At 41.5% G+C, this 18,973-nt stretch overlaps 1 protein-coding gene across 1 annotated transcript in view; it reads left to right on the top strand.

Moving 5' to 3' along the window:
- LOC147035848 (vomeronasal type-2 receptor 1-like) overlaps positions 1 to 18,973 on the top strand; it is a 97,440-nt gene that overhangs the window by 46,176 nt on the left and 32,291 nt on the right. Inside the window, exon 6 of the mRNA XM_085881768.1 lies at positions 3,641 to 3,764. Within this exon, the coding sequence (XP_085737894.1) occupies positions 3,641 to 3,764 (124 nt within the window). The remainder of the gene's footprint in view (positions 1 to 3,640; positions 3,765 to 18,973) is intronic.

The following is an 18,973-nucleotide window of genomic DNA, read 5'->3' as shown; positions in this document are numbered from 1 at the left end:
CCACACCCCCAGGAATAGCTCTGGCTATGGCTTCCCCTCCAATTTCACCTCATGTTTATATGTGTACTGTATCGTCCACCAAACAGTGATGACTCGATTTACACCTCACTATTTGAAAACATGGACCAACTTCTATCTTCTCATCCAAACTCACTCTTCCTCATATGTGCTGACTTCAATTGTCATCGTGCCAGTTGGCAAGGTGTGGCTACCTCTCTCACCTGTTATGGAACTACAGCAAAAGACTTCCATGACTCATTGGGAGTGACTCAATCGGTCAACTTCCTGACCGGAACTCAACCTATGGTACTCCATCTCTTCTGGATCTGACTTTGACAAATTTCCCTGAAAATATCTTCTGTTCTTCCTCCGCTCCGATCGGTTCTTCTGACCACATGTTTGTCAAAGTGGACATCTCTCTCACTGTTTTCAGAGAAACACCTCAGTGACGTCGAGTGTGGCATTTCACTCAGGATAACTGGCAGGGTCTCCAAGCAGCTATCAAACTTCTAGACTGGTCTCCTCTCGCTACTTTCTCTAACATCAACTCATCCTGGAAATTCTTTCAAAGAAACTTGTTCTCACTCATGCATAGATTTATCCCGTCTCATCTTCAGTTGTCCTGCCCTTCCTCCTGCCCTTGGTTCACTGAAGCTTGTGGCAAGACAGTTGTCCTGAAACAACTTGCATTTGCCTCATGGAAATCAAACCAACTGAGGGTAATCTCAGTTCCTTAAATATTGCTCAGAACAAGTGTGTATCTACCCTCAGGAGAGCCAGAAAACAACATCTTTCTAAGCTCAAGTCTGAACTCTCTCAAACGTCTCTCCCTCCTCCAAATCCTGGTGGCATTGAATCAAATCTGCTTCTGGTGTATGTTCCCCCTACATCCCCCCCCCCCTTACCACAAATGGCCACACTGCTGATAACGCACATGAAAAGTCTGAATGCCTAAACTCGGTGTTTGCATCAAAACTTTTGTCCAAAGCCCATCACTTTCTGTACCCACCTTACCCATTCACACCCAACTGTCCCTGGACTCGGTGTCCTTTTCTTCTGATAAAGTGGAGAGCTTGATGTCAAACCTTGACTCAGATTTTGCAACCGGTAAAGACGACATCAGACCACGTATCCTAAAAACATGCTCCTCTGCTCTTGCTCATCCTCTTTCTGTTCTACTCACTCTCTGATTTGCTCAATGTCATCTGCCATCTGCATGGAAATCAGAAAACATTCCTGCCCTGCACAAAAAAGGTGCAAAACAGACCCCTGCAACTACAGACCACTTAGCCTTCTCCAAATCATCAGCAAGGTTATGGAATCCATCACCGCTTCAGACATGAAATCATTCCTCTTCTCCAAAGGCTTGATTTCTGATCATCAACTTGGTTTCAGACCAGGTCACTCTTACCTGGATATGCTGCTTCTTCTCTCCCAACAATGGATGGAGGTACTCAATGCTGGACGTGATATCAGAGCCATATCCCTTGATATGTTGTGTTCTTTGACATGCTCTGGCACCCTGCTCTGCCAACCAAACTCTGTTCCTATGGTTTCCCAGGCCATCTCCTCTCATGGCTCGAAGACTTCCTATAATGTTTCAGCCAACGCGTGGCCCTAAATGGAGTTATTTCATCCCCTCTTCCTGTGCAGGCTGGATTTCCTCAAGGCAGATTTCTGGGCCCTGTTCTTTTTATGGTTTTCATCAATGACCTCTCCGACTCTGGAAAATCCTCTTTATCTCTTTGCTGATGATTCCACCCTCTTCCCTATCATCGGTCATCCCTCAGAATGGCAAACAGCAGCTTCTTTGCTCTCTGCAGCTCCAGGTAAAATCACAAACGTGGAACATGTTTTTCTAGCCTGAAAATGTCACACTGTCACTATTTCTCTCCGAAAGGACTGTGTGGAACCCCCCCCATCTACTTTCTCAATAATCCTCTGGAAGAAGTCCTTTGTTTCACGCATTTGGGTTTCACTATCTGCCATGATCTTTCCTGGGAAAGCCACATTTACAACCGGCCTCCAAATCCAGTCACCGCCTCGGAATCCTCCATGGTTCAAAGTCCTTCCTCAGCCCACCTGAGCTCCTGACCACATACAAAGCTTTCATCCACATCCTGATGGAGTAATGCTCTCCCCACTGGGCTGGTGCTCCTGCCTCTCACCTTTCTAGGCTTCACACTGTGGAAACCAAGGCATTTTGGATCATTTGTATCTTCCACGATGAGGTTCAGTCTTTGGGCCTCTCACTCTCTCACCGCAGGCAGGTCGGTGGTCTTTCTGTCTGCTACTGTCTCCTCTACGGAGACTTCCGTGACTCATTAGGACTGACTCAATCAGTCAGCTTCCTGACCCAGAACTCAACCAATGGTACTCTATCTGATTTTGACAAATTTCCCTGAAAATATCTGCTGTTCTTCCTCCGATCCTATCGGTTCTTCTGACCACATGTTTGTCAAAGTGGACATCTCTCTGGATGTTTTCAGAGAAACACCTCGGTGCTGTCGAGTCTGGAATTTCACTCAGGCTGACTGGCAGGGTCTCCAAGCAGCCATCAAGCAGCCAGTTGTCCCCACCATATTTCCGCAGGGCATTCAAGGTCCGCCAACAACCCCCTTCTGGTAAAACTACCAAAATCTCAAATCACTGTGCACCTTCACTCTTTCATTCCTCGTTTTTCCCTCCTTTGGAATATACTCCCTCACTCTCTTCAACCCCATTCTTCCCTCCAGGCCTTTTCTTCCCCCGATAATCCACCCAAGCCCACCTCCTTCAAATTCCCTGCTTTCCTTCCTGAAAGTCCCTGTAATGTCCATCTTGCATTCCACATGTTCCCCACCCCATCCCTCTCATTTCCACAGATCTTCTAATGTCTCTGTTCCCCACTGTTTCGTCCTTCCCACTCCCGCCCCTGTTGTCTCATGTTATCTTTGCTGTGCGTTGTGTGTTTGCTCTCATACGAGCCTCGACAAGATTTCCCCCCCAAAAATATTTAGTATCTGTCTTAGCACCATTCCTCCAGACAGCAATGATATTTGCTGACTTTGATGGCACCGATGGGAGATGGCCAAAGGAGAACATCTGAATAAAGCAGACAGAGCAGAATCAAGAACGACGAAGCAAGATTTTAGAAGATGGCCACTGATGCCATCTGGGCCAGTTACCGAAGCAGAATAAAGGCCTAACAGAAGTTTCTCTACCTTTTCATGTGATAAGGACACACCATTCAGTAGACAGTTGATGTGAGTAAAGCCTGATCAGCTATTCATGGAGGACAGGCGAAAAACTTTCCCTAGGCGATCACAGAAGCATTTGGGGAAATTGATGCTGTTGTAGTAAAGAAATAGGAGTAGGAGTAGGGGGAATGGTTGGGATTCGGATTCAGATTCGTTTTCACTTGAGGCAGATCTCTACATCTTGCTCTGAACCCTACTTTTGAAACAGATTTTTTTTTCCAGAGTTGCTTTTCAGACACCTATAAAATCTTGTTCATCAGCAGTAGTAATGGGTTGAGGGTCATGATGAGAGGCAGTTGTTGAATTGGACTATATGTCTTTAAAAAGAAAAAAAATGAAGCAGAATCCACAGCAAATCAGGAAAGCAGAAACATTTATTTCTTGTTTGTTTTCATGTGAAGGTTCCTAAATCAGTGTGCAGTGAGCCTTGCCCACCTGGTACTAGGAAACTGTCCCGTAAAGGAGAACCCTTCTGCTGCTTTGATTGTTTACTCTGCACTGACGGACACATCTCAAACACTACAGGTGGGTGTATTGTTCGGAACGTCGTTTGTTTTCATATTTTTGTACTTCATTTATTGAACTGTTTTTGTCTTTTTCATTTAACCATGAGAAATTTAAATAAGGAACCTTTTTGAAAGCAACACATGTGGGTAATGTTTTAATCAACTGCCTGAAAAATAAGTGCAACTTAATGGTATTAAAAATATGTTTTTGTAATTTCTCAATTTATACCAATTTAGTTTTACTGGCAGAGTACCCACTCTCTGGGTGAGTATAGGTTGTGCATTATTTGAAAAAAAAAGTATACAGTAGTCTGTATATTGCAAGAAGACTCGACAGATGTGTGTGTGTGTGTGTGTGTGTGTGTGTGTGTGTGTGTGTGTGTGTGTGTGTGTGTGTGTGTGTGTGTGGTGCATCTAAAGAGGTCTAACTGGTCTAAAGGGTCTAAACGTGTATGGGTCGACACTATAAATTGTCTGAGGTGTCTTATGGATGTAAAGCTCTGAATGGTGTACGAGGACAAAAGTGTGCAAATGGTCTCCAGGAGTCTACAAGGGTCTTAATTGTTATAAACGTCTAAATGGCACGTTCCAATCGTAGTTAGGGTCTAAAGGGGTTTAAAGCATCTGAAAGGGTCTAAACTGGTCTGTCAGGTGTACTGGATGTCAGGGTTCGAAAGTGCCTCAGGTATCTGAAGGGAATAAAAGGTCAAAGGGATCTTAAAAGGATTGCAGGTCTCCAGTTATAAAGGGTCTAATGTGTCCAAAGGTCTAAAGGGTCGAACAGGTCATAGTGGTCTAAAGGGTCCAAGGGGTTTATAAGGGTGTTCATGGTTATAAAGGTGTAAATGGTTTGTTCCAAGAGTATAGTTATTGTCTAATGGGGTGAAAGGGTATATAGGGTCCAAAGGGGTATAAGGGTCGATGAGATCGCATTGGTGTAAGGGGTCTAAAGTGTCTAAAAGGTGTTTTTTTTGGGGGGGAGGGGGGAAGTTGTATACACTGTAGAGGATCGAATGATTGCTAACACACAGAACATACAACAATTGGAGCATGAGACAAGAGGGGTGGGAGAGGGAAGGAAAAAACAGTGGGGAACAGAGACATTAGGAGATCTGTGGAAGAAAGGGGGATGTGGCGGGGTACACAGGGTAAACAAGATGGACACTACAGGGACTTTCAGATCCTTACACGACAGGGAATTTCAGGAAGGAAAGCAGAGAATTTGAAGGATGTGGGTTTGGGGTGGATAAGGAGGGCAGAAAAAAAATCATGGTTTTGGATGGGGGAAGATAAGCGATGGTGGTCAACAGCTATTTTGAAGACCTGGAGGGGAGAGTAGGATTGAAGAGAGTGTGGGAGTTTTTTTTTTTACCTTTGTATACATTGTCGAGGCTTGTTTGAGAGCTAACACACAATGCTTCGCAAGGGGGGCATGAAACAAGAGGGGCAGGAGAGGGGAGGACAGCTCAGGTCAGGTATGGGAGCATGTGCCAGAGCAGAGCAGCACAGGCAGGTCAGATCAGGTATGGGAGCATGCGGAGGACAAAACAGTGAGGAACAGAGACGAGCACTTCCCTGATTGATGAAAGCAGTCTGACAGCTGAGGGGGCATGTAGTATAGTATTAGGATACACATGTATGTACTACTTGTGAATGGCCACAGCTGAAGAGGTACCCAGGTAGGATTTGAAAAAGCATAGGGCTTACCTTGTTTAGCTTTTATTGATTTACCTATACAGCTTTCTTTGTATGGAAAAGCTTCAGAGTTAATTTATATAAATCTTAGCCAGCTGAGGTGGTTGATGAGGTGAGAGCTGATTCGATATTCCCTCCAATTACAGGTGAGAGATGTGATTGATCGCGTCTGTTGCAGAGCTTCTGTGCTAGTACACTGTGGGATCTTCAATAAGCACTGACTAATGCAGGAAGATGGGCCGACCATTTTAACATCCATCCAAGGATGACAGACACTGATGAATCACCCTGCATGTGAAACACTGGGAAAACAGTTTGTAGCTGGACTGAGATTTGAAACCAGGCAAGACAGTATGTAGGTGAGTGGGCATCACTATTAGCTATCCTGTCCATATATATATATATATATATATATATATATATATATATATATATATATATATATATATATATATATATATATATATATATATATATATAGTTGCGTTTGAGGAAATTCGCAAACCACCATTCAGGTCCCGTAGGTGAGGAATCTCTGTAAGTACATGTGTAGTTAGCCCCAAACCTGTTGTTTAGAGGGAATAAATGTGATTCATTCGGGCTGCGACCCTTTAAGGTAGCCGTTTTTCTGTTCTATCTTTATTTTGAACCAACCACGTCTCAACCGCCATCACACAACAACCACCAACCGCAACGCCGCTTCACAACAACAACAACGCCAACAGCCACGACCTTTACCTTCACAGCACACCATCCCGCAACCATAGCATCACCGCCATTCCAAGCGTCACCATGGCCAGGGACCACCACTTTAGACCCTCCACCACCTTCACATCTCCTTCTGCGGCCATTCCCGTGCCGCTTGTGAACGCCGAGCACCAGGCTGTCCTGGCCTCGTGTGGGACGCGCGCCGAGCCACGGGTGCAAAAAGTGGCCTTTCCGAGGAGAAGTCGGATCAGGAATGATACACGCCCACTTCTGATCCGTCCTATCAGCAAGCGCGGGGCGATTTGGCCCCGCCTCCAGGCGCGTCGGAGTAGAATCGATATATGCAAATTCGAGGGTCAGGGGAGGTTTACGCCCACTTTTCCTCCGTCCAATGGGCGAGCATGGCTCCGCCCCCGAGCTCATCCTGATCCGGAAATTTGCATATGGGTTCTCCTGCCGTACTATAAAGCGCCGAGCGCGGGGCGAATTCAGTCAGTTTTGGGCTCGGGCGAGTTGGAGAAGTGTGGCAGCGGCAGAGAGTTTTTTGGTCAAGGGAGTTGGAGAAGAGTCAAGGCGAGTTGGAGAAGTGTGGCAGCGGCAGAGTGTGGCAGCAGTAGTCAAGACGGGTCTGGAGGAGAGTCAGTCTGTCGGGGTTTGGAGTCTGTCGGGGAGCTGCAGAGAGGGGAAGCCGGGAACACGGTTGAGGTCGCAGTGGAGTCGCTCGTCGCGGGACCCAAGCAAGCCAGCTATCCTCTTTCCCCAGAGCATCAACAATTCACCCCTTCCCCCCCCCCCCCCCGCGCTGAGATAGTGCGGAAAGGGGGCCCCGTTCCCACTCCATTCCAAGCAGTGCCAACGAAACCCGTGGAGGAGCGCGGAGTCAGTGCACCGCCGCCACATTTGCGGCTCATCACAAGACGGGTAGGCTCCGCCCGGTCTCGTGCCCACAGGCCCCGTCTGTCCCCTTGTCGTTTAGGGTGGCCCTTTTATTTTGCTTTTGAGTATATGTGTTGTCGGCGCCGTCTGTAAAGTAAAACTGTGTAAGTGTTGCCGTGTGCTCGCGTAGTCGGTAGTATCTCTGCATTGTTGTGCTTCTTTTGTTGCAATTGCTTTTGGTGCATAATTGTTGTAATTGTATATGTGTGCTTTCCGTGTTCCACGGAATAAATGTGCCTTATGTTGAACTGTTTTTCCCGTTTCGCTTCGTCTTTTCTTTAATTGAATCTCCATCTTACTTCATGTAAAGGGTTGGTCGTGGGCTAAATATGCCCGATAATTAATCGGAACCGTCGATGTTGACGATAACACCGCTCGGTTATCCCGATAGTATGGAACAGGTTGCTTAAAGTGGCCCGTGTCCGGAGTCGACCTTCGGCGAGGTGCGATCGCCCGGTCTACCCTCCGTGTGGGTACTTAGGTAGGTCGAATTTGGCGAACAACCCTATCCCACGCGGGGGGGGGGGGGCAATTGGCACGATCGTGGTGAGGCCGAAAGACCCACCCGTGACTAGTTCCCGGCGTTAGTCCGAGAGGGTCACGACAGAACTGTCCATCCGGTGGGAGACGTGCCGCGATTCGAGTTACGTGGCCGCTCGCACGCCGGCAGGTGCGAATTCGCAACTATATATATATATATATATATATATATATATATATATATATATATATATATATATATATATATATATATATATATATATATATATATATATATATATATATATATATATATATATATATGTGTACTGCAAGCTTTATAATGGCAATGTCTTATGTGCCTGCAAGGCAGAGCCTGTGCGTGTTTGTGTGTCTAGGTGTATTTGAGATAAACCTTCTCTGATCACATAAAACACAATGTGTGTTTGTGTATTTGTTTATGTGATGTCTGTCCCCCTTCAAAAGTACGATTTAAGAAGGGTTTTTAAGGCCAATCTTTTAAAACGACTGTGTTCACTATGGTCTATGATTTTTTTAGGACAAAAAAAACCTCAAAAACATTTTCCATTAAAGTGGAATTACGTCTCTTCTTTTGCAATTGCAGATAGAGACTTGCAACTTGGCCTCAATGGTCAGGTCAGGTCAGGTATGGGAGCATGTGCCAGAACAGCACGTCGCTGCGTCCACTTTCCGCCGGTACTCCAGGGGCCTCCGTCTGGCCATCCCCATCTCCTTGAGATGATGGTCAACCTGTTGCAACCATGAGGCACATGGTCGACCCACTGGCCTCCTCCACTCATGAGACTCCCTCGCTGAGAGAATCTGGTGAGCAGGATCAGAGTCATGAAAACGAGCCACATGTCCATACAGCCGCAACTGATGCTCACAGACTATGCAGGTAACAAATCTCATCCGAGTCTCTCTCAGCAACCGCTCGTTGGACACAAAATCCGACCAGCGATAGCCAAGGATTCTCCGAAGAGACCTTGTACCAAAGGAATTAAGTCTCCGTCTCAGATCCTTGGTCAGAGTCCAAGTCTCGCACCCATAGAGCAAGACTGGAAGTACCAAGGACCTGAAGACTCGGACTTTCGTCCTCCCGCACAGGTACCGGCAGCGCCACACCCCATGATCCAGTGAATCCATGACTCCCCAGGCCCGACCCAGACGTCTATTGACCTCTGACTCGCAGCCAGCAGAGACATGAATATCACTGCCAAGGTAAGGGAATCTCTCCACGACCTCAACATCCTCACCACAAACAGACACAGACAGGACAGCAGCATCCAAGATGTCACCGAAAGCCTGGATCTTAGTTTTGACCCAAGAAACCCGTAATCCCAATGGCTCCAACTCCTCATTCAGCACCTCGAGGGCCCCCAAGAGGATGTCTAAAGTCTCCGCAAAGATGACTGCATCATCTGCAAAGTCAAGGTCCGAGATCTTGACATTCCCAAATGACGCACCGCAACTTGATCTCTCCGACATCCTCCCTAGAATCCAGTCCATACAAGTGCTGAAAAGTGTGGGGGCAAGTACACATCCCTGACGAACTCCAGTAACAACTGGAAATAAGTCAGAGATGGTACCACCACACTTCACAGCACTCTCAGTACCAGAGTAGAGTTCAGACATCAGATCGATCAGTTTTGGTGGCATCCCACGAAGACCAAGAATCCTCCAGAGGACATCCCGATTCACTGAATCGAACGCTTTACAGAGATCAACATAGGCTGCAAGCAGCCCCTGCCGAAACTCTCGTCTGCGTTCGGTGAGGACACGAAGTGCAAGGATACGGTCAATCGTTGACCTCTTTGGTGTAAAGCCTGACTGCTCTGGATGCTGGTGCTCAAGCAGATGGTGGTGAACCCTATCGAGAATTATCCGAGCAAAGACCTTGCCCGGCACTGAGAGCAGCGTCACCCCTCGGTAGTTGTTGCAGTCTTGGCGATCACCCTTCCCTTTCCAGAGAGGGACAACAAGGCCCCTCTTCCAGTCAGTTGGGATGATGCCTGTGTTCCAGGCAGAGCACAAAACTGCATGCAACGACACGAGTGCAGCATTTCCACCAGCCTTGAGAAGTTCGGCATGGATGCCACAGATCCCTGGAGCTTTGCCCCATTTCAACTGGTTCACTGCAGCCCGTGTTTCCACAAGCGTAGGTGGACCACAGTTGATTCGAGGGTCAGCAACAGGGATTGTAACACCCTTGACGTCCAACTCGACAGTTGGGGGATCAGCCTGGTACAACCGCTCAAAGTAACCGGCCCAGCGGGCCTTCACTTCAGACTCCTCTGTCAAGAGCCTACCACTCTCTGCTCGAACTGTAGTGCTCCGAGGGATGGGCTTGGATGAACGTAATGCGCGAATTCCCCTGTAAGCGGGACGAGAATCACATGTCCACAGATGATGCTCTACCCCCTCACAGATTCCTCGCACATAGGCCTCCTTGTCCACCCTCAGTGCACGTACAGTTTTACGCCTCAGCTCCCTGAACAGCTCAGCTCTGCCATTCAGCCTGGCCCTGTGACTCTGGTCAATGGTATCCAGTGTCCCTTGAGAGACAAAATTCTTCTTTGCCCTGTGGTGAGCTCCAAGGCATCCACCGGCAACATCAAGGACGGTGGTCTTGAAGGCGCTCCACAACTCTTCAGGACCCCCCAAAACACCCAGACCCCCCAAGTGTCCACTCAGCCTGTTCGCAAACTCCTCAGCTACTCTCTCATCCCTGAGCTTGGCAACATCCAGTCTCAGCTGGGATGTTACCATTCTCCAGGATTTAAGGTGCAGCTTTAGAGTTGCTACAACAAGCCTGTGGTCAGTATTGAGGAACTGAGCACTCCGGTAGACCCTGCAGTTCTGGATCATCCTCCAACGACCGTCAATGAGGACATGGTCAATCTCCTTTGCCACACCGCCAGCGTTGGAATACCAAGTCCAGCGATGAGCTTGTGGGCGCTGAAACCATGAAACAGCCACCCTAAGTCCATGACTTCTTGCAAAGTCAAGGAACTTAGTGCTATTCTGGTTCATAGTTCCTGACCCATGGGGACCAACACACACCTCATAACCGTCCCTATCAGTTCCAGTCGATGCATTGAAATCCCCCAAGACTAGAAGTGTATCTCGTCTGGGGCACTGATCAACCACAGACTCGAGTGTGGCATAGAATGCATCCTTCACGGTGAGATCACTCGCCTCAGTCTGAGCATAAACAGAGACCAGGGAAATGACACCTAAGGAGTGACGAATCCTTAATCTCATAATACGCTTGTTGACCAGTGTTACCTCAATTATCATTGGGGTCAGCTTATTGGACACAGCTACAGCAACTCCTTGGGTATGGTAACCATCAGAGCGACCAGACCAATAGTAGGTGTAACCACCCACCATTATCTCGCCGCAATCCGGTCTCCGAACCTCAGAGAGAGCTGCAATCCCGATGTCCAAACGCTTGAGCTCAGATGATAACAGAGACAGGTGATCATCCTCTCTTAGGGATAGGACATTCCAGGCACCCACCCGAAGGGACCGCCTCAGGTTAACCCAAGGAGACCGCCGTCTGGTGGACGACACCTCAGCACCACTCCGACACACTCTCCCGCAATCTGACCCAGGGATGTTACCCCGTGGTTTCCCTCCTATCAAAGATTGGGGGTCCCGAAGGCTTTGCCCCAATCCCGTCATCCGGTGAGCTGCCCTGCGAAGGGAAGCTGCACAGGAGGTACTCCCACGGAGTGGGTTTTCAGAGTTTTTTGCGTTTTTGCGTTTTGCGGAATGAAGGGTTTTACGCTGGCCGGAGTGCAAATCCTGCCACCAACCTCCTAATAAGAAGTGACCCAACTGCAGGAGGACGTCCGCAGACACAGTTGGGCACTAGATATGGATGGCCGTTGGCTCACAAGGAGCTCCTCCTCAATGGTGGTGTACAGAAACATTTAAAAAAATTAACAATAATGTGCAAGGAGGTAAAATTCACTGCACATGATGTGTAATGTGCACAGAGTAAAACGAGAATAAAGAAGATATAAGCACACTTTATGTTCGGCTGAGGCTCTAGGCTATGTCACACTCATGAGGTTGTACCCTAAAAATGAAAGGTCCCAGACGATAAAGAAAATAGGGTAACATTTGTGCAGGTAGTGTTTTATAATGATGCTTTTTCTTGCTGCAAAACATAATGTCTTACATTCTCTGAATATTTTGAATAATATAATTCCAACTCATCAGATTTGATGGGCTTTTATGCTAGTATAGAGATAAACCTCATATTGGAGATGAACATTATGAACCACTTCTTGGTTACGGTGTTGATTCAACTCAACCCTTTCTTGTTTTCCTCTTAAATAGTTCCTTTGCTGGTTCTACACAATTATTTCCCCTCTTCCCCACTATACATTTCACCTATCTCCTACAAGAGCTTCACTCTTTTGGGGAAAAGAAGATACAAAACAATTCTGGAGTTGTGATTTACTATTTACCTCATTTGTGAGACTTGAACATAACAATTATTTCTATTTTAACATAATTTATTCACCCTCAGATGCACAAGACTGCCATCGATGTTTAATGTATTTCTGGAACAACAAGAATCACACGACATGTGTTCAAATGCCTGAAATTTTCTTAGATTTTTCTGACCAAGTGGCTCTCACTTTACTCACATTTGCACTACTTGGACTTGTGTTGACAGCAGCAGCTTCCTTGTTGATGTTTTGCTGCAATAATGGAATACTCCTGAGCAAATCACAGGATCATCTTAATGGCAGTATCCTATTGGGCCTGGTGGGCCTCTTTTCTAGCACTATGACCTTTATTGGAAAACCAACAGAGTTTATATGTCGTGTTCGTGAACCTTTGGTCTGTTCAATCTTGTCATTCATCATCATCTGCATTATTACAACTATTGTTCAGATGGTTCCACCTGGCACAGGTAATTTATTTATTTAACCCAAGCTAAAAATAACAAAGATGCTGTTGTTGTTATGAAATTAGCAAAGCATGTTATGCGTGAGGATTTATAAATTTAACTTTTGATTTCAAATTATATTAAAATTTGTATAAAAGCCCATCAAAAATGATGGGTCGGAATTATTTTATTTGAAATATTCTGAGACTGGAAGATATGATGTTTTGTAGCAAGAATTTTAAAACACTACATGTACAAATATTACTCTATTTTCTTTATCTTCTGGGATGTTTCATTTTTAGGGTACAGCTTCATAAGTGTTCAAAAGCCTGAAGTCTTGTCCTGGCATCAGGTGTGCTTATATCTTCTTTATTCTCGTTTTACTCTGCATGCATTACACAAATAATTATGTGGTAAAATAATCATTTGTTTGATATTTTGAAATGGGAAAATAGTATTTTGTTTAATATATTTATATGGTAAAACAGTACTTTGTTTAAAACAGTAATTTGTTATAATATATATATATATATATATATATATATATATATATATATATATATATATATATATATGTAATAGTAATTTGTTTGCTATATTTAAATGGTAAAATAGTAATTAGGTTGATGTATTGAAATGGTAAAATAGTAATTTGTTTGGTGTATTCAAATGGTAAAAAGGTAATTTGTTTGGTGTATTTAAATGGTAAAATAGTAATTTGTTTGGTGTTTTTAAATGGTAAAATAGTAATTTGTTTCTTATATTTAAATGGTAAAATAATAATTTGTCTGGTATATTTAAATGGTAAAATAATAATTTGTTTGGAATATTTAAATGGTAAAATAGTAATTTGTTTGGTGTATTTAAATGGTAAAATCGTAATTTGTTTGGTGTTTTTAAATGGTAAAATAGTAATTTGTTTCATATATTTAAATGGTAAAATAATAATTTGTCTGATATATTTAAATTGTAAAATAATAATTTGTTTGGAATATTTAAATGGTAAAATAGTAATTTGTTTGGTGTATTTAAATGGTAAAATAGTAATTTATTTGGTGTATTTAAATGGTAAAATAGTAATTTGTTTGGTATATTTAAATGGTAAAATAGTAATTTGTTTGGAATATTTAAATGGTAAAATAGTAATTTGTTTGGTATATTTAAATGGTAAAATAGTGATTTGTTTGGTATATTTAAATGGTAAAATATTAATTTGTTTGGTATATTTAAATGGTAAAATCGTAATTTGTTTGGTATATTTAAATGGTAAAATATTAATTTGTTTGGTATATTTAAATGGTAAAATAGTAATTTGTTTGGAATATTTAAATGGTAAAATAGTAATTTGTTTGGTATATTTAAATGGTAAAATAGTGATTTGTTTGGTATATTTAAATGGTAAAATATTAATTTGTTTGGTATATTTAAATGGTAAAATAGTAATTTGTTTGGAATATTTAAATGGTAAAATAGTAATTTGTTTGGTATATTTAAATGGTAAAATAGTGATTTGTTTGGTATATTTAAATGGTAAAATAGCAATTTGTTTGGTATATTTAAATGGTAAAATATTAATTCGTTTGGTATATTTAAATGGTAAAATCGTAATTTGTTTGGTATATTTAAAGGGTAAAATAATAATTTGTTTGGTATGTTTAAATGGTAAAATATTAATTAGTGTGGTATATTTAAATGGTAAAATAGTAATTTGTTTGATATATTTAAATGGTAAAATAATAATTTGTTTGGTATATTTAAAGGTCCCCTGACACGCAAAAGTCCTGAAATTTCATTTATATATGTCTTATAGGAGTTTTTCATCATGATTTCAGATCTGACAATGTTTTTTTTTCACAATACTCATTCTGTACAATGTAAAATTAGAAAAACAAACCTCTTCGGGAACGCTTGTAAAAATTCTCCTGAAAGGGGCGTAAACCCACATGACGTCAACTACAGGATTACAAAGGCTGTATGTAAATTACTCGGGTTGGTGGTCTACGTGATTCTATTGGCTTTCTGTGTGTTTTCACATTTGATTGGTCAACTCAATCGCTTGGTTCATTAAAAAAATCGAACATTTGGTTTTGAATAATGGATGACATGGACTTTGATTTGTCTGGTAGTGACAGTGCTTGTGAGAGAAATAAAGGATTTTGGTCTGAATCACATGGAGAATTGTCAGATAACGTAGTCACGGGAGGTGAAGTTCAGGCAGCTGGAAATGAAATACTGCCTTAGAAGTTCGAGCCCGAAGCAGGACAAGCAGAGGAAATGGCAATGAAATTCCAGGCATTCATTATGATCGTGAGGACATCGACAGAAGACTTGGCAATAACAACTGGTTAGACTAAATCCTATTCGTAGTTCAATAATGTAAATTTGACTTGCATATTACTCGATATCAGAAATATTTTAGTGAGGTGACGTGACCAACGCAGCGCAGCGCAATGGACATGGTTCTCCGTGGTGAATAAATCGCAAGCAAGGCCGGCGCATGTCATTGGCCGTATCTCTCTGGCATAAAACGAAGCAATCTCGCTGTCCAGATATGATGAAAACTTGTGTGGAGAACACACCTTGTGACACAATTGTCTCGAGTAGTCCGATAAATCTGATGTTCTGTTGCCTTTTTATTTATTTTATTCCTACTGTCGTCATGTAGCACCAGTAGAAAACAATGAGAGAAAGAGGTTAACAAATAAAAGCTACATCATGTCAGATTCATCGGCCGAGTTGGACAGATGACAGATTTATCGGCCTAGTCGGACGGACAATGGATTTATCGGCGTAGTCGGACGGACGACGGATTTGTCGGACTAGTCTAGACTCTAGACTCTAGAGATCTCGAGTCAATCCACTCTGTGCGAGTTTCTGTATGTGACGTCAACGCTGCAATTCGCTGAAGTCAACTTTTTTTAGGGGCGGGGCATAGCAAGTTGTGAAAAGCACAATAAATGATCAAAATATTGCTCTAATTATTCCATTTTTGATTAAACCAGAAAGGTTTGCATGTCAGGGGACCTTTAAATGGTAAAATAGTAATTTGGTTGATTTAATTAGGTGTTAAAATATTAATTTGTTTGATATTTTGAAATGGTAAAATAGTAATTTGTTCAATATATATATATATATATATATATATATATATATATATATATATATATATATATATATATATATATATATTTATATGATGAATTAGTAATTTGTTTGAATTATTTATATGGTAAAATAGTAATTTGTTCAATATATATATATATATATATATATATATATATATATATATATATATATATATATATATATATATATATATATCGTATTCAAATGGTTAAATAGAAATTTGCTTGGTATCTTCATGTGGTAAATTATTGCCAATAAACAGAAAGACTTGTTTAATTGGCATTTTAAATCCGTTATTGGAGTCATTTTGCAGTGATCAACAAAGTGTTTCTGGCAAAACTATAAATAATACTTATTTTATTTACTGAATAATTCTAAAGAGATTACACCAATATACAAAGTGTTGTATGTCATGTTGAAGCTACTCTGCATCATCCACATAAACATCACTTCAAATGGGAATCTGCTAAGGTATGAAAAGGTGCGCCTTTTTGGAGGGGGTCCACACATATGTGAAGTAACATTGTAAATTGCAAAGATTTTTTCAATTGTTCCATAAAATATTTATTTGTTTTGTATATTTATATGGTAATATAGTAATATGTTTGATATATTTATATGGTTAAATAATAATTTGTTTGATATATTGAAACCGTAAAATAGTAATTTGTTTGATATATTTTTATGGTAAAATAGTAATTTGTTTGATGTGTTTATATGGCAAATCATTGTAATTTGTTTTGATATATTTATATGGCAAATATGTACAATTGTGGGGATGTATAATTAGGTTTGTATTTTAATCAGAGATTACTTTTCCACACATCATTCCAAAAACGGCACTCATATTTTTCAGCACTTACTGTGGCTAATTGAACTCATGTGCATTTCATTAATAGCAGTTTTTGGTGTTCACCTACACATGTTGGATAACAACATAAAATTTAAAATTAACTGAGAATTGAATTGATCATATTCAAGTTTATATTTGGATATGATCACAATTATGGTGGTTTGAGGATTGCAAATGACATTTGAGTACATTAATGGAGCTTGTGACCAATGTATGGTATGTGGATGAGAAGGATAAATTTTACTTTTAAAATTATGCATTTATGGCCACTTTCACACTCAACAAAGTATATTTATTGCATCACTGCATATTAAGTTGCATACATGAAGGTTCCTGAAGAACGCATTAACATATCATATGCTGATAAAAAGTCAATCAGTTCAACAACTGTATTGAGTGCACATTGGGAGCCAGTCTCTATGAGGCTTGTAACTGCAAGCAGTTCATCAACACAACTCATTCCATGTCTGAAACTAGCTTGTTTCCTGGTAAAGTTGGGCTCCACCAGTGGAGAGAGCCTGGATAGAAGGATACATTCAAACAACCTGTATGTCATATATATAGCAGATATATTGGCCAATTATAAAGTGGTGTACAACTATCTGTTGTTATTATGAAATTAATCCATAATAGTTAATTTGCAAATTTACTGCACTGTAATCTCAAGATTATTGGAATCTCATGTGATGAAGCTCATTCCATGGGCCTCTCACTTTCCCATCACAAACAGGTCAGCGGTCTCTGTCATCTCCCACATCCTTTCTGGTCTTGTACCCTCTATCTTCTCCAGGGTTCCCCCCACCCCCAGTTTTTTCAGAGAGTATGCAGTTGTTGAATAGTTCTCAATTCCTCCTGTACAATTCAGTCATTTATTAAAACAAAACATATGCACACATGGAGAACCAGAGGTGACACAAACACACAATATGCTCTTCCTCTGCTTAGGCAGTGCATGGAAATTTTGAATTATTTTATAATATTCAGGAAAAAAGAGGGGGGGGGAGTAAGTTGATGAGAATATCTGGTCAACCTTGAGACAGAATGGGGCCAAGGCTGATGTTTTGGGGTTCAGGGGAGAGATCACTCATATTCTTATTGCAGTGGCAATTCGGACATCAGCTTAAATTCAAAGGGTTGGGAAATATATATTACCTGAAATTTGATAGGAGTTTTATATGGCATCTGGATATCACTTAGATACACATTCCATTGAAGCCAGACTCCTGCTTCCAGCCAGACTTTCAGGCACCAATATATAATTATTTATACATAAGAATCCCATAATATGCTTAATAAAATAATAGATGATTCTATTCTACTGAATAAAGATTACAGATAATTTGGGAGGCCAATCTGTTTTGGGGAAGAGGGTTGTTTTACTTGGCAGACTGGTAACCTTCCAATACAGTCAAGAGATATAAGGTGTATATAATGCAGGCATATATATATATATATATATATATATATATATATATATATATATATATATATATATATATATATATATATATATATATATATATATATATATATATATATATATATATACATGTTTGAGCACAGACATGTAATAATCATGTTGTCGTTGAATCCATTTCCCATTAAAGGGTTATAATAAAAACATTGTGCTATATCCTAAAAAAATTCCTTTTTCAAGTTAATTAATTATCAATCAAATTTAATTGGCAACATTTTTATGTCTTTTTTATCACCCTTAAACCTGTAATGCTCATGTTGGAGAAATTTGCATTCACATAGTCCACCATCAACTCCATCCATCCATCGGGACCATAATCTGTGCAGAGCGTTGGTGCTGCCTAAACAGTCTCATTGGCTTTTGGGCACACCCCTGGAGGGGTCGCCACTCCGTCACAGGATAACATCAAGCTGGCACTCATTTTGTCGACCTCGGTAGGATGACAGGCAGAGTCAACCCCACCTGGTGTTAATTCAACAGCCATCAACCCCTTTTAGTGAAACTCCCAAAATCCATAATTACTGCTCACCTCCATTGATTTCTTGCTCTGTTTCCCCCACCTGTGAAACTAACTTTGACATTCTCTTGAATCTCATTATTCTCTCCAGTTCTTGAAGACAGCTCTTCAACACCATACACAATCATCTCCCATCCAAAACCATAACTTTTTCTACCCCCATTAACACTTCCATCCCAAGCCCACATCCTTCCAAATTTCCAGTTTTCCTTCCTGAGATCTTGCTTCTTTATCCATCTTATCCACCAAATGTATCCTCACCATAGGCATTGTTTGGCCAAGCCTCCTTCTATTTTATCCCTCAGTCCTGCTGTTAGCATTTTCCCCTTCCTTTTCTGCTATTCCTTTTGTTGCGTTGTATCCTCATCCATCCAGTGATCCAGCTCTTCCTCAAGCCTTATCTCTGTGTACAGAAAAAAATATCTGTCTGAACATCAGGTATTCTTAAACATTAGTTTCACGTTGCCATTTACCTTTTTTATTAAATGCAATCTTTTTAACGACGA

Source organism: Eptatretus burgeri, chromosome 1, assembly GCF_056783735.1.
Source record: "Eptatretus burgeri isolate ZD-2024b chromosome 1, Ebu_testis_v1, whole genome shotgun sequence".
Lineage (NCBI taxonomy): Eukaryota > Metazoa > Chordata > Myxini > Myxiniformes > Myxinidae > Eptatretus > Eptatretus burgeri.
Note: the sequence above shows the minus strand (reverse complement) of the source record. Positions and strands in the feature narration are given on the sequence as shown.